General features: G+C 39.6%; 1 protein-coding gene and 1 long non-coding RNA gene across 9 annotated transcripts in view; both read right to left on the bottom strand.

The window, feature by feature from the left end:
- Positions 1-999: 999 nt before the first annotated feature.
- Positions 1000-23316, bottom strand: part of camk2a (calcium/calmodulin-dependent protein kinase II alpha) — a 901358-nt gene continuing 879041 nt past the window's right edge. For 6 of the 8 annotated variants that reach the window (XM_065287693.1, XM_065287692.1, XM_065287695.1 and 3 more), the window contains one exon: positions 1000-6397. In XM_065287693.1, the coding sequence (XP_065143765.1) occupies positions 6258-6397 (140 nt within the window). In that variant the 3' untranslated portion in view covers positions 1000-6257. The remainder of the gene's footprint in view (positions 6398-23316) is intronic. The other 2 variants (XM_065287690.1, XM_065287691.1) reach the window with 1 other exon arrangement.
- On the bottom strand, positions 8580-11804 carry LOC135782771 (uncharacterized). Its single transcript, XR_012335410.1, has 5 exons — positions 11770-11804; positions 11199-11231; positions 10856-10925; positions 10446-10580; positions 8580-9182 (listed from the first exon to the last, which is right to left on the bottom strand). It is a non-coding gene; the product is annotated as an uncharacterized lncRNA (long non-coding RNA).

Genomic DNA, 23316 nt, shown 5'->3' with positions numbered 1-23316 from the left:
GCATTAACAAAACCTACTTAGCTAAATGCTTGAGTGTTAAATCAATCAAACAAACTTTTGCTTTTGTTAATAGACATCAGCTGTTTCCTTAACCTGTTTCTACTTACAAGAAAGACATTTAGTAATCTTCCAAAATTGCTTGGATTTATACTGACTAAAGTAAAGTGTACTAAAGTCCATTAGCTACACAAGTACAGATGCAGAAATATAGGCTATAATATATAATTGCATATTTCTATAATTGTAGTTTGTGTTGCTGTCAAAATACAATTATAAATGATAACAATAACATATTTCTATTCTCACACATACTATAGTTGTGTGTGATTTTGTTGTTTTTTAACTAAAGAGGGCACCACTGTAAAAGTTTGGCCACCAGCGGCACTGCTCTGAAGTTTGACTTTTTGCCGATGTCCTGCAGTGTTTAGCTCCAGGTCTAATCAAGCAGACCTGAACAAACTAATAAAGGTCTATAAAGTCACCTGAAACTACAGTAGCCAAGGTTTTATAAGGGTTGGAGCTAAAATCTGCAGGACATCGGCACTCCAGGACTGACGTTGCCTACCCCTGGCCCTAGTGCATCCCAAACTTTTTTACATTAACATTTTTAATATAACACTATAGTTATTATGGCCTTTAGAAACGTTTTTTAGAGGAGATAGGGCAGTGCACAGTAGGCCCCTGTGGTGCGGCCTAGGCTTTTTTCTCTAATGACATTTTTTTCCTTACATTACTTTTACCTTGATACTTTAAGTAGTTTTAAAACCAGTACTTTTTCACTTTTACTTGAGTAAAAAGCTTGAGTTGATACTTCAACTTCTACAAAAGTCTTTTTAAACCCTAGTATCTATACTTCTACTTGAGTAATGAATATGAATACTTTTGACACCACTGGTTGTTATGCAGTCCTAATTAAGTTGTTTGAATTCACATGTCATTGTTGTAAAATCTGCTGTTTGTCAGTAACAAAATGGCATGTCAAAAAATAAAACTACAAGACTTTGTGAAGCACTTTTATTTTGCAAAAAAAAAGATTAACTGTGGAAAATACAATTTACACAGAAAACATCACCCAACTGTATAAAAACAGCATGCCTCAACAAAATACATTTGTCAAAGAACATCAACATTTGCACTGATCCACATCATACTAGAAGACACAAAACACGTTTTCATGCACTTTATTTTTTGCACTTCTAAATGTGGCTTTCTCAAGTTATCAAGTAAAGAAACTCAAACAAATTTGTGTCCATAATAAAACACTTGTTCTCCCAAAAATTAAAAAAATTCTGTAATTTACTCACCCTTGTGTTGTTCTAAACCTGCATGAGATTTTTATTTGGTTACACTTTATTTTGATAGTCCACTTTAGACATTCTACTAACTATAAATAACTTTGCAACTACATGTCAACTAACTTTCAATAATTTGCAACTATACGTCAACTAACTGTCATTAGAGTATTAGTAGACTGTAAGGGTTAGGGTTAAGGAAGAGGTTTAGGTTACTGGAATAAGTTGACATGCACCTGCAAAGATACTTATAGACAGTTGAATGTTTGTTGAGATATCATCACAATAAAGCGTTAGTAAATATTAAGCAGACAGTCTACTAATTCTCTAAAGATTGGTAGTTGATAAGTAGTCGCAAAGTTCCTTATAGTTAGTAAAATGTCTAAAGTGTCACTTTTTATTTTGATGAACACAAAAGAATAAATGGATAAATAATGGTACTAAATAGAAAAAATAATGGTAATCACACCTCTGATTCGCTATTCACTTCCATAGCAGGAAAACAAATATTATGAATGTATTGTGATAAATGATAAAGAAGATATTTTGACAAATTATGATAAGCACACAGTTGATGGTACCCATTGAATTCCATCGTATTTGTTTTTCTACTAAGGAATTCAATGGTTACAATCAGCTGTGTGCTTACCATCATTTATCATTATTTTTTTTTGTGTTAATCAAAAAGACATTTCTACAGGTTCCTAACAACATTAGGATGAAAAAACGATGACAGAATTCAAATTTTTGGGTAAACTATCCCTTTAATAAGTATTCAATATTGGAAGTCAAAAATGCTTAAAGGAATTTATTGATTATGGCATGTCAATGTTAGTTGTGATTTCTCTAGTCTGTCGTATTATACTATTTATATACAAACAGTGCTAAACCCACCTTTTTTAGATAAAAAGTAAAACCATAAAAAATCATGCATAAAATCATCACATTGTCTTTTTGTAATAACAATAATAACAATTAGCAACAATAGGTAACTTCAGTTCATACAACAGTACAAATATTTTTAGAACATAATTAATTCATCCTAAATTGTAACAAATATATCACCAACTGCACAAATTAAAGTGTTTCTGGTAAATCTAAGGCCTAGTTCACATTGACACTGGTGTTTTTATAACCAGAGTTTTTCCTCCTGCGGTTTAAAAAAATCCCTTCCACACATGCTCAGTTTAAAAGAAACCTAGAAATTCTACATGAAAAAGCAAAAACACGCTATCACCAGTGGTGTAGTCTACGTGATATGCAGGACTACGCCGTATACCCACTAGGAATTGTCAAGGATTTCCGTATACCCACTAAAAATAGCGTGCGGATGCTTAACAGCATGGTTTTGTGACATTTCAAACTTTTAGTCATAATTTAGATGTGAAGCACTAAACATTAGCATGCTACACTTGCTACTTTTGCGGGTTTAAATGGATATACATAAGCTATATATTTGGTGTGTTTGACTTCCTGCCAAACTGCGCGATCCGATCGGCATATGAAATCAAATTACTACTATACCGGCGCTAGAGTGACTGGGGAGCAGACTGCTGTGGCGCCACAAGAACCCACAGGCGAGTGACAACAAAGTAGCGCGAGAGCGATTCCAGTTATCACATGGAGAAATCTGCTTTGAATCGCTCTCGCGGTACTTTGACATCACCAAGAGGTCTGCTTAGCGCCAAATGAAGTCGAACCTGCAGTGTAGCTGCTCACGCGACACTCTAAACAAACAGTCCATGTGGAGAAGTGAACAAGTGGAGCAGTGCTGCAGAGTTAACAACACACATGTGAGTAAACAACATTTAAATCATCAGTCCAGTTTAATACTTTATCTGGAGGTAAGGTTTCAAGTGCAATAAAATAAGCCTGTTTATGTCCTGATGGTTTCAACATGTTTGCTTGTGCTTCACAGTGTTAAACTTCCCTTCTCTGTGTTCATTTATATATCTACGTTCAAGATGATCTTAAACTTCTGTGAGGAAATTCATGTCTGCGTTGATGTTCAGTTCAGACTTGCAAATTAAAGATAATTTTCTTCACTTGGTTTGGGTGTCTAATATTAGGCTACATGATGGTCTTAGTAAAAGTAAAAGCCTATTTTCATTTTTAGACAATGCTTGTATTATCTGCAAAAAATAAGCTTTTTATATCAATGACTATGCAAATTAGAGTTAATTCATGGTCATCTTAAATGTGTATTAATTAAAAACATTTACACCATTAAATTACACATTGTAATGTTATCAATAGTTATGCATGTGTTAGCCACGGATTGAAGATTGTAAACAGTTTATTTAATTTTCATTAACAGTTGATTAAGTTTTGGCCCCAAGTTAGCTGTTGATTAACACTAAACAAGTCTAAACAGTTTCCCCAGCTGCCTATTGGCTGTTAAAGTATTTTTTCTTATAATAAACTGACATGTTGATAACACATTCAGTTTATGTGTTTATGAGTACACTTTCAGAATGCTCTGTTACATGAAGATCCATACTGTATGCATCTGTGAGTGTGGTGATGCGTTGCGCTGGGACTAGTGAGCATAAGGGTGAGAGGAGAAAAGTCACAGTATAGTACAAACATCTAGACTACACCACTGGCTATCACGCCCTGTCAAGAGCATGCCACACCATCAGGGGGTGATATAACCATAATTGTAAAGCCACGTTGGCCAATCAGAAGCCTTAATCTGAAGCAAAAAAAAAAGAATGGTTTTAATATCTAGACGACAACACTGAACATTTTTGAAAACCCCTGCCAGGCTGAGGATTTTCAGAAACGCTGGTTGCAGTTTCAATGACCTGATACTGCGTTTCCTTGTGGACGAACGGCTGAACTGTGTGAAAAAAGTCACGGTTTTAAAAATACCCATGTCCATGTGGACAAGGCCTAAATGTGCATACAAGTTGCAAAGGTAAAACATGTATTGATGTGTTAATATATATATTCTAAGCAGAAGCTTTTTTTCTGCTTGTAACAGTGAAAGAGTAAAACAGTTAAACAGCCCAAAACAAAGATAGCTTTAATACAATATCAAAATGGTGAAAATGTGGATCATTTTGATCCTAAATTGGAAATATGGCTACCCTCTTTCTTGACTCATTAATGATAATGTAATGTGCTAAATTGTTCTTATTAATATGAGTTTACTAAATTACTAAATAACCTATAAAAAAGTACAATTTATGTAATACTTTTCATATTTTCTTTACCAGCATTGCAATAAACAAATACTCTGAATAAATTTAGACATCAAAATATTTCAAGCTATTATGACAAAGATATTTTTAAATATATTAAAAAGTTAAACAAATAATTTAAGATAATTTGACTACAACATATATATTACAAATAGCATTTCTATCACCACTTGTTTAATTAAAGGTGACATTAAATAAATATGTTTATGCATTAAGTTAAACATTGATTTTCTAATGTAAATGGTTATTATATATTAAAACATATAACTGACTGCAGACAAAATGGTTTACAAAAACAATATTTTGCCTTTTAGGTCAGAAAGCAGTATTGCTCTCCTTAAAGCTGAAGGTTGAATCCTAAATATAAAAGGAAGAGCAAATATACCAGTTATTTCTTCTGGAAGAACTTAATAAAAGTGCTCTAAGCATGTCATACCAACGTATCAGACTGCAGAGAAAAATATTATACAAAAACAACCCTGATCAAAAGCATTGATTAACCCAAAAAGACTGCAGTTTCTGTCTTGATATTTCTATCATCAATACCACATCTTTAACCCTTAGCATATTAGGGTTGAATCCTACTCAGCTACTTGATCCATCCGTTTTTGCAGTGTGGATCAAATTATTAATTAGATCTTGTTTTGCAGCTCTGATTGCAAGGGCTAGGAAGTATATTGCAAATTCACTAATGCCTACTATGTTTTATTAAACAAGTCTTAATGAACAAATGTGCGGTGTTGAACCACTGGAAAAGTAGTGGTTCAGTAGACAACCTTGTTCATATTTCACTTACACTGTAAAAAATGATGTGTTAATTGTTTACACATTGTGTGTGTCATGCCATTTAATACGTTATTTCATATTAAAATAAATGAAAGGGACAACACAAGTTGTGTTTAAAACAGTGATGGGAGTAATGCGTTACAAAGTAATTCCGTTACTGTTATTCCGTTACTGTAATTTCACTACTTTAAGCGGTAATGAGCAAGTAACTAAGTTTTTTTTTTTTTTTTAAATCAAGTAACGCAGTTACAATTACTGAAATTTAAATGAGTTTGTGTTGTCCCTAAACTAACACACCTTCTGTGTTATTATTCATTGTGCCGCCCACCACCGTCCTGCGACATTAGATCAGAAATGTCTTGTCAGCAAGTAACGCTAGTAATGAACTTGACCCACACAATGTGTAAAAATTTAACACATCATTTTTTACAGTGTAATGATATCAATGTGGTTTAGTAAAATCACAAACACAGAATAAACACATTCTTTGGGCTAATTGCAAAAAAGTCCAACATTACCTAGAGACAAATTTAACAGTTAAACATTACATTTAGGCATTTAATCCAATTATTAGGAAACAATCAAGCAACATAACAGTATAAATGTGGTGTTTTAAAATGAAAATGAAAATTAAAACATTTAAGACACATTTTAAGGCATGAAAAGAGAGACTAAAGAGTTTCTTGTGTGTACTGGACAGAAAAAAGATTGAATTTAAACAAATCACACATTTTTTATTTGTTCTAAATCACTGGTAACAATCTGCTGTAACCGTTTCATCTCTAAATATCTAATTTGTGCTATAATATCAAAACATTTTTGTAACCATATTATTTATGTTAAAAAATGGCAAGTCATTTTGTTAACATATTCAAGATACTCAAAAAAATTAATTGCATTATAGACAATAAAGTTTCCTTATTCCTTTATCGCTGATAAAAAAACATCATGCCACACAGGGCAAAGATATTGTTTATCTATAAAGAAATGTGAGCAAAATGGAATAAATGTTAATGTGAATGTCAGGATAAAGCAGAGGAGCAAAGACGTTCAAATAAACATGAAAAGCTGGAATTTGTATGTCCTCAAGCAGGTGACGCTTCAACTTTTTATCTGTAAAAGAAAAAGTTGGTAGAGGCTATTTAATACAGTGAGAATAACAGTATTAAAATTATAAACATCTTTACATAAAATTTTGTTACATTTTATTTCTTTGTTAAATCTGCTTTGCATACTGTCAGATATTTGTCCACTGTTGAATATGTGTGGAAATATTTTTTTATTATGTTGGCTTGAGAAAGCCAACATACTGTTGTTGCACTTAAACTTATTATTATTATTATTATTATTAGTGGTGCTTGCATTTATGCAAAGCATCACTATTACTATCTTGCATACTTATTATTAGTGGTGCTTGCATTTATGCAAAGCATCACTATTATTATTGCTCATACTTATTAGTGGTGCTTGCATTTATGCAAAGCATCACTATTACTATCTTGCATACTTATTATTAGTGGTGCTTGCATTTATGCAAGGCATCACTATTACTATTGCTCATATTTATTATTATTATTATATTTTATTCTTACATCTGCACGTTTTTTCGGCACCTAACTCGTCCCGCACGCTTTGTCGTAGACCCATAAATTAGGGCTCAAATCGACCGGCTTATTGAGGAGAGGTGTGCTATGACTTTTATAAGCGATCGGGTGCAGGATTTCCGAAAGGGGGGCGAAAAACCACCCAAAAAATCCCATTGACTTAACATTGCGCCCAACTTTGACGAGTCATAGCTCCGCTCGAGGATTTTGTAGAAACATGTGGGTTACAACTTTTGAAGAGGGTGGTAGGCTCTGTAAGAACATGGATCACAATGGGGTGTAAGTTGTACCCCTGGGGTGTAAGAGGTGCCCAAAAGTGCCCCAATGAAAAGTCAATGGGGCAAAATCCCATAGACTTACCATTGCAAAAATTTTGCCGGGTCATAGGTCCGAGACAGGATTTCATAGAAACATGTGGGTTACTAAATTTGAAGAGGGTGCTAGACTCTGTCAGGACGTCCCCCACAATGGGGTGTAAGGTTACCATAGCAACCATTTTGGGCACCCTAGCAACCTATACCATAGACTGCCATTATAAAATGCCCGGATGGATATCTTTGCACCACAGTGTCATAGAGACATGGGGGTGGGCTCATTTTACTCAGGCATCCAATCAGTCTCTCAGGATCCTTACAGACTTACTAAGCCACGCCCCTAGCAACCACTTTTGAGCACCCTAGCAACATAAAATACAAACAGTTATATCTCGGCATCAGAACATCGTAGAGACACGGGGGTTGGACCGTTTTACTTGTGACTAGGGGTGTAACAATTGGGCACATCATTGGCCACTCCCAAGCCACGCCCCTAGCAACCAAATTTGAGCACCCTAGCAACCGAATAAACAAAGCCTTATATCTCCGCATCAGAACATCGTAGAGACACGGGGTTTGGACCGTTTTACTTGTGACTCGGAGTGTAATCACTGGGCACATCATTGGCCACTCCCAAGCCACGCCCCTAGCAACTAAATACAGTACCCTAGCAACAGAGTAAACAAAGCCTTATATCTCCGCATCAGAACATCGTAGAGACACGGGGGTTGGACCGTTTTACTTGTGACTCGGAGTGTAATCACTGGGCACATCATTGGCCACTCCCAAGCCACGCCCCTAGCAACCAAATACAGTACCCTAGCAACAGAGTAAACAAAGCCTTATATCTCCACATCAGAACATCGTAGAGACATGGGGGTTGGACCGTTTGACTCATGACTCGGAGGGTAATCACTAGTGGATGCCATTTTTTTCCCTAGCAACCAAATACAGTACCCTAGCAACAGAGTAAACAAAGCCTTATATCTCCGCATCAGAACATTGTAGAGACATGGGGTTTGGACCGTTTGACTCGTGACTCGGAGGGTAATCACTAGTGGATGCAATTTTTTCCCCTAGCAACCAAATACAGTACCCTAGCAACAGAGTAAACAAAGCCTTATATCTCCGCATCAGAACATCGTAGAGACACGGGGGTTGGACCGTTTGACTCATGACTCGGAGGGTAATCACTAGTGGATGCAATTTTTTTCCCTAGCAACCAAATACAGTACCCTAGCAACAGAGTAAACAAAGCCTTATATCTCCGCATCAGAACATCGTAGAGACACGGGGGTTGGACCGTTTGACTCGTGACTCGGAGTGTAATCACTAGTGGATGCCAATTTTCTCCCTACACTGTAAAAAGAATACTGTGAAAAATACAGTAACTTGCTGGCAGCAATTAGCTAGTAAGTTGCTGTATTTCATTTCACAGTATTCTTACTGTAAATGTAACTGCAGTAAAATTAAAATTACTGTGAACTATTTTACAGTAATAATCACAGTACTGTATTTCATAACTACTACTGTAATAGGGATTACTGCATTTATTTTGTGTACTGTAAAATGAAGACACTGTTTGTCACAAAAATGCCATTTATTTTCTCACTTTAAATTACAAAAATTCATAAATTAAAAATAGCATAGCATACATTTTTTTCAACATGTTAAATTTTTTCTGTGAACATCTCAAAACTTTTCTGAACACATACATTTTTTTAATATGTTAAAATTTTTCTGTGAATATTTCATTTAATTTCAACACTTCATACAAAAACACTTTTCTGAACACACAAAACAATCAATATTTATTTAAATGTTTCTGGTAAATTACAAATGCATAAAAATTAAATGATTTACATTTACAGCAGGATTTCAAACCTGAATATTGTTTTTCCCCAAGACGTTTTTTTTTCAGAACTATTATTCTTTTAAAACTGGACCTGAACTAGTTGACTTCCTGGGCTGGACTCTACCCTGTAGTGAAAGAAATTGACTATTAATGTAAAAGTTTATAAGCAAGACAGATGGGTTGATGACATATACAGAAAAGTTTACTTCACAGTGTTTTAAAGGTGCGGTGTGTAATTTCAAGAAGGATCTCTTGACAGAAATGCAAAATAATATACAAAACTTAATTATCAGGGGTGTATAAAGACCTTTCATAATGAACCGTTATGTGTTTATTGCCTTAGAATGAGACGTTTTAACTACATACACAGAGGGTCCCCTTACATGGAAGCCGCCATTTTGTGCAGCCATGTTTCTACAGAAGCCCTTAACGGACAAACTTTTTTACTAAGTTGTCTCCAACTATGACATGTTTGTCCGGTGGCAGCTACCGTAGCTTCTCTATGTGTTTCAAAAGCAAGAGGTGAGCAGTGGACTGAGCAGTTGGTTGCAATTCACAACTTCACCACTAGATGCCGCTAAAATTTACACACTGCACCTTTAAATAAACAATTTTTATTTTTTATATGCTCTGTTGGTGGTTTGTGGAGTAAAATTTAATATTTATTATTTAATAACTGTCTACATTAAAGGCGGAGTGCACAATGTTTGAAAAACGCTTTGGAAAAGGAGACGGGCCGACTACCAAAACACACTTAAAGCCAATCAGCAGTAAGGAGCGTGTCTACTAACCGACATCCTTTCTGGGTTGGGTATGTGTGAGGCGGGTCTTTTAAAAGAAGGTCCAGATTCTATTGGGGTAGGGGCGTGTTTGTTTAGGTGATTTCAAATATCAACATTGGCTTTCAAACATTGTGCACTCCGCCTTTAATACTATTATAAAATTATACATGAATATCCCACATTTCTGCCACAATACCATGTTTACAGTTAGTGATACAACAGTGAAATTTATGGTAAATATTTGTTGATTTGTGAATGGAAAAGTATTGTTTCACTCGACGCGCCAAACACATATTTTGAAATGACGAACCACACACATGACGGGCTACATACATGTTGTGACAAACTTCGCATCGTGCGCCCTCGAAAAAAGAAGTCACCGGCCGCCACTGCATTAGACTAGCTGTGCTGCTTTTCTACCGTTTGCATGGTGAGTTAAATTAAATGTATGATGTTTAACAATAGCACAACAGTTGATATAAACAAAAATAAACACTTTAAGAAGTATTTTACTAATCGGGTAGTTGGTTAAAGAATGAGTACTCAATATTTGTTCCCATTCCTAGTCAAAACTATATAAAAAACACTATATATAAAAGTGCTTACCTCTGGATAAATTCCAATGTAGTGGCTGCATCATACATGGCTAGAGCAGAAGTGAAATCACAACGGTCACTCAATTGGAGGAGAACTCTGCCCTCGATGGAAAGCATCCATTTTTTGTCCCCAGAATGGACTCTCCTAAAAAATATTAAATAAAAGTTGACATTGCACAGTATTCAATCTGATATGGTTTACTATTTTACATAAGCAAAATTTATTGAAACACTAGCCCTACATAACTACCTCTTTTTTTCCTATTAGATCAATAACCACTAGAGATTTTTGGAATGTATGTGCAAGATGAAATAAAACTTTGTTCACACCACACAGTGACTCGATACAAATATGCTTTATAGATGAAGTAACCCTTTATAATTGGCATCTATTGTGTATGTCGAGTGCTGGGATCTTACCGAGCATGATGAGCCTTGGAGTGCTTAGCAGGGAAATCTGGGCCTCAGCATCTGTTTAGGTGGAAGTTTCCTGTAACACAAAATAAACAAACAAATAAAAACTATTAGAAATCACAAGTACAATATTCATAAGAGAAAAAGTGTGTCAATACTGTACAAAAATAACTTGCATCAACCAAGAGAAAAACAGCTTCTTCCTGTTGCATGGTTTCTGTGCACTTTAACATGTTTGATATATTAATATATATATATATATATATATATATATATATAAATCATAGAATAAACAACATTGCTTGCATTTGAAAATCATCATGCATGCCAGTTCATGTAACTTATGTACCTGGAACGATGGTCGATGGCTCTTGTCTGCAGTCTGAAAGGAAAAAAAAGAGGTGAAAAAAGGAACGAGTAAGATCTCGAAATATCTTAATACAGTGCGAGAATATTATAATACTATAATATATATACACAATTTCAAACTATTTTGAATTCAGCAATGCTAACGTTAGGTACTCTTTAATCAAATAAAAGACGTTATAAATGTAATGTCGCCAGATAAGACAAATATTTATACAATATGCTCCCAAAAGTCGGGTATAACACTTCAAATTAGGCTATTAACAATCTAACGTTATAGTTTCTGCAGTTTGACCTCCAATGAAGTTCAGAAAAATCGTGAAATTATGAAAAATGTGTGTTACTGTGTTTTCTTTCGAATCGGCCCGCTTAACTTTATGTCCGTTTCCTCAGGCAGCAACGTAAGCGAGCAAGAGAAAAAAACGAGAGATTTAAACGAATATCGCGCCAATAAATACAAAAATACACACTTTTAAATTAATTTTGGTTCACAATGATAACGCTATAATTAAATTAAAGACGTTATAAATGTAATGTTGCCGGATAAGTCTTACCTCATATCTCCTCAGCTGCGTTTTCTTTCAGCTCGAGAGACTGGTTGCAGCCTGCGGATGTCGCATGTGCAGGGTCCATACGTCATCAACCCTGGGTTATTTAAGTTAACTGACCATTAGATTCGCAAGTCATAAGCATATTAAACAATTTACTATTAACTTAGAATAACAGTCAACTTTATAATTGTTAATATTTTGAAACAAGACAGTTTTGATGACGTATGCAGCCGAGAAATGCGACCTCCGGAGGATGCAGCCTTCGCATTGAGACACGGCCAATTACTTTTATTATTAAATTATTCTCCTTCTCTTAACTATGACGTTATAAAATGTTGCCAGACTAGAAAACATATCGAAATCATGCAGAAATATATATTTGTGGTAATAAAATTGCTAAATGCACACACGAGACGGGTTTACTAGGAAGTGTGTCGCTCATTACTCCTCTCTCTCAGTGCACTCTTAAAGTTGAACAAACAGGTGACTTTACAAGAGTAAACTTTGGAATTAAATTAGCAAATTTACCTTTCTGAAGTGAAAATTCAGATGAAAATGTGGAATCTCGTAGCTTTCCTTGGCTGAAGAAAAAAATCCTCTAGAAATTGCTGTATTGTGATTCACAGAAAAAATATTTTTACTGTAGAATTTACCCGCCGTTGGAAAAAGACCATGATGCTTTGCAGATCTACAGCAACTTGCTGTATACAAGTTCTACAGTAAGCATTTGCTCATTTTACAGTAATAATGCTGTGAAAACTACAGAAATTTGTTACAGTGTAGCAACCAAATACATTACCCTAGCAACAGAGTAAACAAAGCCTTTTATCTCCACATTACAACATCGCAGAGACACGGGGGTTGGACCGTTTGACTCGTATCTCAGAGTGTAATCACTAGTGGATGCCAATTTTTTCCCTAGCAACCAAATACAGTACCCTAGCAACAGAGTAAACAAAGCCTTATATCTCCGCATCAGAACATCGTAGAGACACGGGGGTTTGACCGTTTGACTCGTGACTCGGAGTGTAATCACTAGTGGATGCCAATTTTCTCCCTAGCAACCAAATACAGTACCCTAGCAACCGAATAAACAAAGCCTTATATCTTCGCATCAGAATATCGTAGAGACATGTGGGTTAAATTGTTTTACTTTTGGCTTGGAGTATAATCATATACTGTCCCCCGAAATTTGCCACGGCAAGCACCACTTCACATTTTCTTCAGGAAATGTACCTATCTAGTTATTATTAGTGGTGCTTGCATTTATGCAAAGCATCACTATTACTATCTTGCATACTTATTATTATTATTAGTGGTGCTTGCATTTATGCAAAGCATCACTATTACTATTGCTCAAAGATATTATTAGTGGTGCTTGCATTTATGCAAAGCATCACTATTACTATTCCTCAAAGATATTATTATTAGTGGTGCTTGCATTTATGCAAGGCATCACTATTATTATTGCTCATACTTATTATATCTTATTCTTATGTCTGCACACTTTTTCGGCGCGTAACTCGTCCCGCACGTTTTGTTGTAGATACACGAAAGAGGGCACAAATTGACCGGTTTATTGAGGAGAGGTGTGCTATGACTTTTATAAGAGATCGGGTGCAGGATTTCCGAAAGGGGGGCGAAAAACCACCCGAAAAATCCCATTGACTTAACATTGGGCCGAACTTTCACGGGTCATAGCACAGCTCGAGGATTTTGTAGAAACATGTGGGTTATAACATTTGAAGAGGGTGGTAGGCTCTGTAAGAACATACATTACATTGGGGTGTGAGTTGTACCTCTGGGGTGTAAGAGGCACCCGAAATTTCCCATTGACTTATAATGGGGCAGGAAACATGCCCATATAAGGGAATAAAATCGTTCCAGATGGGATATCTTTGCTTTACAGTGTCGTAGAGATAAATGGGTGGGCTCATTTTACTCGGGCATCCAATCAGTCTCTCAGGATCATCTCAGAGTTATTAAGCCACGCCCCTAGCAACCACTTTTGAGCACCCTAGCAACATCTCCCATAGACTGCCATTATAAAATGCCCAGATGGATATCTTTGCAGCACAGTGTCATAGAGACATGGGGGTGGACTCATTTTACTCAGGCATCCAATCAGTCCCTCAGGATCCTTACATAGGTATTAAGCCACGCCCCTAGCAACCACTTTTGAGCACCCTAGCAACATAAAATTCAAACAGTTATATCTCCGCATCAGAACATCGTAGTGAAACGGGGGTTGAGCCGTTTTACTTGTGACTCGGAGTGTAATAACTGGTCACACCATTGGCCACTCCCAGGCCACGCCCCTAGCAACCAAATTTGAGCACCCTAGCAACAGAATAAACAAAGCCTTATATCTTCGCATCAGAACATCGTAGAGACACGGGGGTTGGACCATTTTACTTGTGACTCGGACTGTAATAATTAGCCACATCATTGTCCACTCCCAGGCCACGCCCCTAGCAACCAAATTTGAGCACCCTAGCAACAGAATAAACAAAGCCTTATATCTTCGCATCAGAACATCGTAGAGACACGGGGGTTGGACCATTTTACTTGTGACTCGGAGTGTAATAACTAGCCACATCATTGGCCACTCCCAGGCCACGCCCCTAGCAACCAAATATGAACACCCTAGCAACAGAATAAACAAAGCCTTATATCTTCGCATCAGAACATTGTAGAGACACGGGGGTTGGACCGTTTGACTCGTGACTCGGAGTGTAATCATTATGGGATGCCATTTTTTTCCCTAGCAACCAAATACAGTACCCTAGCAACAGAGTAAACAAAGCCTTATATCTCCGCATCAGAACATCGTAGAGACACGGGGGTTGGACCGTTTGACTCGTGACTCTGAGTGTAATCATTATGGGATGCCAATTTTTTCCCTAGCAACCAAATACAGTACCCTAGCAACAGAGTAAACAAAGCCTTATATCTCCGCATCAGAACATCGTAGAGACACGGGGGTTTGACCGTTTGACTCGTGACTCGGAGTGTAATCACTAGTGGATGCCATTTTTTCCCTAGCAACCAAATACAGTACCCTAGCAACAGAGTAAACACAGCCTTATATCTCCGCATTAGAATATCGTAGAGACACGGGGGTTGGACCGTTTGACTCGTGACTCAGAGTGTAATCATTATGGGATGCCAATTTTTTCCCTAGCAACCAAATACAGTACCCTAGGAACAGAGTAAACAAAGCCTTATATCTCCGCATCAGAACATCGTAGAGACACGGGGGTTGGACCGTTTGACTCGTGACTCGGAGTGTAATCATTATGGGATGCCAATTTTTTCCCTAGCAACCAAATACAGTACCCTAGCAACAGAGTAAACAAAGCCTTATATCTCCGCATCAGAACATTGTACAGACACGGGGGTTGGACCGTTTGACTTGTGACTCGGAGGGTAATCACTAGTGGATGGCAATTTTTTCCCTAGCAACGAAATACAGTACCCTAGCAACCGGATAAACAAAGCCTTATATCTCCGCATCAGAACATCGTAGAGACACGGGAGTTGGATCGTTTTACTTTTGGCTTGGAGTATAATCATATATGGTCCCCAGAATTTTGCCACGGCAAGCACCACTTCACATTTTCTTCAGGAAATGTACCTATCTAGTTATTATTATTATTCTTCTTTTTCTGGACACTTTTTCGGCGCGTAACTCGTCCCGCACGCTTTGTCGTAGACCCATAAATTAGGGCTCAAATCGACCGGCTTATTGAGGAGAGGTGTGCTATGACTTTTATAAGCGATCGGGTGCAGGATTTCCGAAAGGGGGGCGAAAAACCACCCAAAAAATCCCATTGACTTAACATTGCGCCCAACTTTGACGAGTCATAGCTCCGCTCGAGGATTTTGTAGAAACTTGTGGGTTACAACATTTGAAGAGGGTGGTAGGCTCTGTAAGAACATGGATCACAATGGGGTGTAAGTTGTACCCCTGGGGTGTAAGAGTTGCCCAAAAGTGCCCCAATGAAAAGTCAATGGGGCAAAATCCCATAGACTTACCATTGCAAAAATTTTGACGGGTCATAGGTCCGAGCCAGGATTTCATAGAAACATGTGGGTTACTAAATTTGAAGAGGGTGCTAGACTCTGTCAGGACGTCCCCCACAATGGGGTGTAAGGTTACCATAGCAACCATTTTGGGCACCCTAGCAACCTATACCATAGACTGCCATTATAAAATGCCCGGATGGATATCTTTGCACCACAGTGTCATAGAGACATGGGGGTGGGCTCATTTTACTCAGGCATCCAATCAGTCTCTCAGGATCCTTACAGACTTACTAAGCCACGCCCCTAGCAACCACTTTTGAGCACCCTAGCAACATAAAATACAAACAGTTATATCTCGGCATCAGAACATCGTAGAGACACGGGGGATGGACCGTTTTACTTGTGACTAGGGGTGTAACAATTGGGCACATCATTGGCCACTCCCAAGCCACGCCCCTAGCAACCAAATTTGAGCACCCTAGCAACCGAATAAACAAAGCCTTATATCTCCGCATCAGAACATCGTAGAGACACGGGGTTTGAACCGTTTTACTTGTGACTCGGAGTGTAATCACTGGGCACATCATTGGCCACTCCCAAGCCACGCCCCTAGCAACCAAATACAGTACCCTAGCAACAGAGTAAACAAAGCCTTATATCTCCGCATCAGAACATCGTAGAGACACGGGGGTTGGACCGTTTTACTTGTGACTCGGAGTGTAATCACTGGGCACATAATTGGCCACTCCCAAGCCACGCCCCTAGCAACCAAATACAGTACCCTAGCAACAGAGTAAACAAAGCCTTATATCTCCGCATCAGAACATCGTAGAGACATGGGGGTTGGACCGTTTTACTTGTGACTCGGAGTGTAATCACTGGGCACATAATTGGCCACTCCCAAGCCACGCCCCTAGCAACCAAATACAGTACCCTAGCAACAGAGTAAACAAAGCCTTATATCTCCGCATCAGAACATCGTAGAGACATGGGGGTTGGACCGTTTGACTCGTGACTCAGAGTGTAATCATTATGGGATGCCAATTTTTCCCTAGCAACCAAATACAGTACCCTAGCAACAGAGTAAACAAAGCCTTATATCTCCGCATCAGAACATCGTAGAGACACGGGGGTTGGACCGTTTGACTCGTGACTCGGCGGGTAATCACTATGAGATGCCAATTTTTTCCCTAGCAACCAAATACAGTACCCTAGCAACAGAGTAAACAAAGCCTTATATCTCCGCATCAGAACATCGTAGAGACATGGGGGTTGGACCGTTTGACTCGTGACTCAGAGTGTAATCATTATGGGATGCCAATTTTTTCCCTAGCAACCAAATATAGTACCCTAGCAACAGAGTAAACAAAGCCTTATATCTCAGCATCAGAACATCGTAGAGACACGGGGGTTGGACCGTTTGACTCGTGACTCAGATTGTAATCATTATGGGATGCCAATTTTTTCCCTAGCAACCAAATATAGTACCCTAGCAACAGAGTAAACAAAGCCTTATATCTCCGCATCAGAACATCGTAGAGACATGGGGGTTGGACCGTTTGACTCGTGACTCGGCGGGTAATCACTATGAGATGCCAATTTTTTCCCTAGCAACCAAATACAGTACCCTAGCAACAGAGTAAACAAAGCCTTATATCTCCGCATAAGAACATCGTAGAGACATGGGGGTTGGACCGTTTGACTCGTGACTCAGAGTGTAATCATTATGGGATGTCAAAATTTTCCCTAGCAACCAAATACAGTACCCTAGCAACCGAATAAACAAAGCCTTATATCTCTGCACCAGAACATCGTTGAGACACGGGGGTTGGACCGTATGACTCGTGACTCAGAGTGTAATCATTATGGGATGCCAAATTTTTCCCTAGCAACCAAATACAGTACCCTAGCAACCGGATAAACACAGCCTTATATCTCCACATCAGAACATCGTACAGACACGGGAGTTGGATCGTTTAACTTTTGGCTTGGAGTATAATCATATATGGTCCCCAGAATTTTGCCACGGCAAGCACCACTCACATTTTCTTCAGGAAATGTACCTATCTAGTTATTAGTGGTGCTTGCATTTATGCAAGGCATCACTATTATTATTGCTCATACTTATTATATCTTATTCTTATGTCTGCACACTTTTTCGGCGCGTAACTCGTCCCGCACGTTTTGTTGTAGATACACGAAAGAGGGCACAAATTGACCGGTTTATTGAGGAGAGGTGTGCTATGACTTTTATAAGAGATCGGGTGCAGGATTTCCGAAAGGGGGGCGAAAAACCACCCGAAAAATCCCATTGACTTAACATTGGGCCGAACTTTCACGGGTCATAGCACAGCTCGAGGATTTTGTAGAAACATGTGGGTTATAACATTTGAAGAGGGTGGTAGGCTCTGTAAGAACATACATTACATTGGGGTGTGAGTTGTACCTCTGGGGTGTAAGAGGCACCCGAAATTTCCCATTGACTTATAATGGGGCAGGAAACATGCCCATATAAGGGAATAAAATCGTTCCAGATGGGATATCTTTGCTTTACAGTGTCGTAGAGATAAATGGGTGGGCTCATTTTACTCGGGCATCCAATCAGTCTCTCAGGATCATCTCAGAGTTATTAAGCCACGCCCCTAGCAACCACTTTTGAGCACCCTAGCAACATCTCCCATAGACTGCCATTATAAAATGCCCAGATGGATATCTTTGCAGCACAGTGTCATAGAGACATGGGGGTGGACTCATTTTACTCAGGCATCCAATCAGTCCCTCAGGATCCTTACATAGGTATTAAGCCACGCCCCTAGCAACCACTTTTGAGCACCCTAGCAACATAAAATTCAAACAGTTATATCTCCGCATCAGAACATCGTAGTGAAACGGGGGTTGAGCCGTTTTACTTGTGACTCGGAGTGTAATAACTGGTCACACCATTGGCCACTCCCAGGCCACGCCCCTAGCAACCAAATTTGAGCACCCTAGCAACAGAATAAACAAAGCCTTATATCTTCGCATCAGAACATCGTAGAGACACGGGGGTTGGACCATTTTACTTGTGACTCGGAGTGTAATAATTAGCCACATCATTGTCCACTCCCAGGCCACGCCCCTAGCAACCAAATTTGAGCACCCTAGCAACAGAATAAACAAAGCCTTATATCTTCGCATCAGAACATCGTAGAGACACGGGGGTTGGACCATTTTACTTGTGACTCGGAGTGTAATAACTAGCCACATCATTGGCCACTCCCAGGCCACGCCCCTAGCAACCAAATATGAACACCCTAGCAACAGAATAAACAAAGCCTTATATCTTCGCATCAGAACATTGTAGAGACACGGGGGTTGGACCGTTTGACTCGTGACTCGGAGTGTAATCATTATGGGATGCCATTTTTTTCCCTAGCAACCAAATACAGTACCCTAGCAACAGAGTAAACAAAGCCTTATATCTCCGCATCAGAACATCGTAGAGACACGGGGGTTGGACCGTTTGACTCGTGACTCTGAGTGTAATCATTATGGGATGCCAATTTTTTCCCTAGCAACCAAATACAGTACCCTAGCAACAGAGTAAACAAAGCCTTATATCTCCGCATCAGAACATCGTAGAGACACGGGGGTTTGACCGTTTGACTCGTGACTCGGAGTGTAATCACTAGTGGATGCCATTTTTTCCCTAGCAACCAAATACAGTACCCTAGCAACAGAGTAAACACAGCCTTATATCTCCGCATTAGAATATCGTAGAGACACGGGGGTTGGACCGTTTGACTCGTGACTCAGAGTGTAATCATTATGGGATGCCAATTTTTTCCCTAGCAACCAAATACAGTACCCTAGGAACAGAGTAAACAAAGCCTTATATCTCCGCATCAGAACATCGTAGAGACACGGGGGTTGGACCGTTTGACTCGTGACTCGGAGTGTAATCATTATGGGATGCCAATTTTTTCCCTAGCAACCAAATACAGTACCCTAGCAACAGAGTAAACAAAGCCTTATATCTCCGCATCAGAACATTGTACAGACACGGGGGTTGGACCGTTTGACTTGTGACTCGGAGGGTAATCACTAGTGGATGGCAATTTTTTCCCTAGCAACGAAATACAGTACCCTAGCAACAGAGTAAACAAAGCCTTATATCTCCGCATCAGAACATCGTAGAGACACGGGAGTTGGATCGTTTTACTTTTGGCTTGGAGTATAATCATATATGGTCCCCAGAATTTTGCCACGGCAAGCACCACTTCACATTTTCTTCAGGAAATGTACCTATCTAGTTATTATTCTTCTTTTTCTGGACACTTTTTCGGCGCGTAACTCGTCCCGCACGCTTTGTCGTAGACCCATAAATTAGGGCTCAAATCGACCGGCTTATTGAGGAGAGGTGTGCTATGACTTTTATAAGCGATCGGGTGCAGGATTTCCGAAAGGGGGGCGAAAAACCACCCAAAAAATCCCATTGACTTAACATTGCGCCCAACTTTGACGAGTCATAGCTCCGCTCGAGGATTTTGTAGAAACATGTGGGTTACAACATTTGAAGAGGGTGGTAGGCTCTGTAAGAACATGGATCACAATGGGGTGTAAGTTGTACCCCTGGGGTGTAAGAGGTGCCCAAAAGTGCCCCAATGAAAAGTCAATGGGGCAAAATCCCATAGACTTACCATTGCAAAAATTTTGACGGGTCATAGGTCCGAGCCAGGATTTCATAGAAACATGTGGGTTACTAAATTTGAAGAGGGTGCTAGACTCTGTCAGGACGTCCCCCACAATGGGGTGTAAGGTTACCATAGCAACCATTTTGGGCACCCTAGCAACCTATACCATAGACTGCCATTATAAAATGCCCGGATGGATATCTTTGCACCACAGTGTCATAGAGACATGGGGGTGGGCTCATTTTACTCAGGCATCCAATCAGTCTCTCAGGATCCTTACAGAATTACTAAGCCACGCCCCTAGCAACCACTTTTGAGCACCCTAGCAACATAAAATACAAACAGTTATATCTCGGCATCAGAACATCGTAGAGACACGGGGGTTGGACCGTTTTACTTGTGACTAGGGGTGTAACAATTGGGCACATCATTGGCCACTCCCAAGCCACGCCCCTAGCAACCAAATACAGTACCCTAGCAACAGAGTAAACAAAGCCTTATATCTCCGCATCAGAACATCGTAGAGACACGGGGGTTGGACCGTTTTACTTGTGACTCGGAGTGTAATCACTGGGCACATAATTGGCCACTCCCAAGCCACGCCCCTAGCAACCAAATACAGTACCCTAGCAACAGAGTAAACAAAGCCTTATATCTCCGCATCAGAACATCGTAGAGACACGGGGGTTGGACCGTTTTACTTGTGACTCGGAGTGTAATCACTGGGCACATCATTGGCCACTCCCAAGCCACGCCCCTAGCAACCAAATATAGTACCCTAGCAACAGAGTAAACAAAGCCTTATATTTCCACATCAGAACATCGTAGAGACATGGGGGTTGGACCGTTTGACTCATGACTCGGAGGGTAATCACTAGTGGATGACATTTTTTTCCCTAGCAACCAAATACAGTACCCTAGCAACAGAGTAAACAAAGCCTTATATCTCCGCATCAGAACATCGTAGAGACATGGGGTTTGGACCGTTTGACTCGTGACTCGGAGGGTAATCACTAGTGGATGCAATTTTTTTCCCTAGCAACCAAATACAGTACCCTAGCAACAGAGTAAACAAAGCCTTATATCTCCGCATCAGAACATCGTAGAGACACGGGGTTTGGACCGTTTGACTCGTGACTCGGAGTGTAATCACTAGTGGATGCCAATTTTCTCCCTAGCAACCAAATACATTACCCTAGCAACAGAGTAAACAAAGCCTTTTATCTCCACATCAGAACAACGCAGAGACACGGGGGTTGGACCGTTTGACTCGTATCTCGGAGTGTAATCACTAGTGGATGCCAATTTTTTCCCTAGCAACCAAATACAGTACCCTAGCAACAGAGTAAACAAAGCCTTATATCTCCGCATCAGAACATCGTAGAGACACGGGGGTTTGACCGTTTGACTCGTGACTCGGAGTGTAATCACTAGTGGATGCCAATTTTCTCCCTAGCAACCAAATACAGTACCCTAGCAACCGAATAAACAAAGCCTTATATCTTCGCATCAGAATATCGTAGAGACATGTGGGTTGAATTGTTTTACTTTTGGCTTTGAGTATAATCATATGTTGTCCCCCGAAATTTGCCACGGCAAGCACCACTCACATTTTCTTCAGGAAATGTATCTATCTAGTTATTATATCTTATTATTCTTATGTCTGCACACTTTTTCGGCGCGTAACTCGTCCCGCACGGTTTGCCACAGTCCCATGAAAGAGGGCTCAAATCGACCGGATTATTAAGGAGAGGTGTGCTATGACTTTTATAAGCGATCGGGTGCAGGATTTTCGAAAGGGGGGCGAAAAACCACCCGAAAAATCCCATTGACTTAACATTGGGCCGAACTTTGACGGGTCATAGCTCCGCTTGAGGATTTTGTAGAAACATGTAGGTTACAACATTTGAAGAGGGTGATAGACTCTGTAAGAACATACATCACATTGGGGTGTAAGCTGTACCCCTGGGGTGTAAGAGGCACCCGAAAATTCCCATTGACTTATAATGGGGCAGGAAACATGCCCATATAAGGGAATAAAAAAGTTCCAGATGGGATATCTTCGCTTTACAATATCGTAGAGACATGGGGGTGGGCTCATTTTACTCAGACATCCAATCAATTTACCAGGATAGTCCCAGAGCTATTAAGCCACGCCCCTAGCAACCACTTTTAAGCACCCTAGCAACATAAAATTCAAACAGTTATATCTTGACATCAGAACATCGTAGAATCATGGGGGTTGGACCGTTTTACTCATGACTTGGAGGGTAATCACTGGCCGCATCATTGGCCACGCCCAAGCCACGCCCCTAGCAACCAAATTGGAGCACCCTAGCAACCGAATAAACAAATCCTTATTTCTCCGCATCAGAACATCGTAGAGACACGGGGGTTGGACCATTTTACTTGTGACTCAGAGCGTAAATAACTTGCGACATCATTGGCCACTCCCAAGCCACGCCCCTAGCAACCAAATTGGAGCACCCTAGCAACCGAATAAACAAATCCTTATTTCTCCGCATCAGAACATCGTAGAGACACGGGGGTTGGACCATTTTACTTGTGACTCAGAGCGTAATAACTTGCGACATCATTGGCCACTCTCAAGCCACGCCCCTAGCAACCAAATATGAGCACCCTAGCAACCGAATAAACAAAGCCTTATATCTCTGCATCAGAACATCATAGAATCACGGGGGTTGGACCGTTTTACTCGTGACTCGGAGGGTAATCACTGGCCGCATCATTGGCCACTTCCAAGCCACGCCCCTAGCAACCAAATTGGAGCACCCTAGCAACCAAATAAACAAACCCTTATTTCTCCGCATCAGAACATCGTAGAGAC

Source organism: Paramisgurnus dabryanus, chromosome 18 (assembly GCF_030506205.2).
Source record: "Paramisgurnus dabryanus chromosome 18, PD_genome_1.1, whole genome shotgun sequence".
Classification (NCBI taxonomy): Eukaryota; Metazoa; Chordata; class Actinopteri; order Cypriniformes; family Cobitidae; genus Paramisgurnus; species Paramisgurnus dabryanus.
Note: the sequence above shows the minus strand (reverse complement) of the source record. Positions and strands in the feature narration are given on the sequence as shown.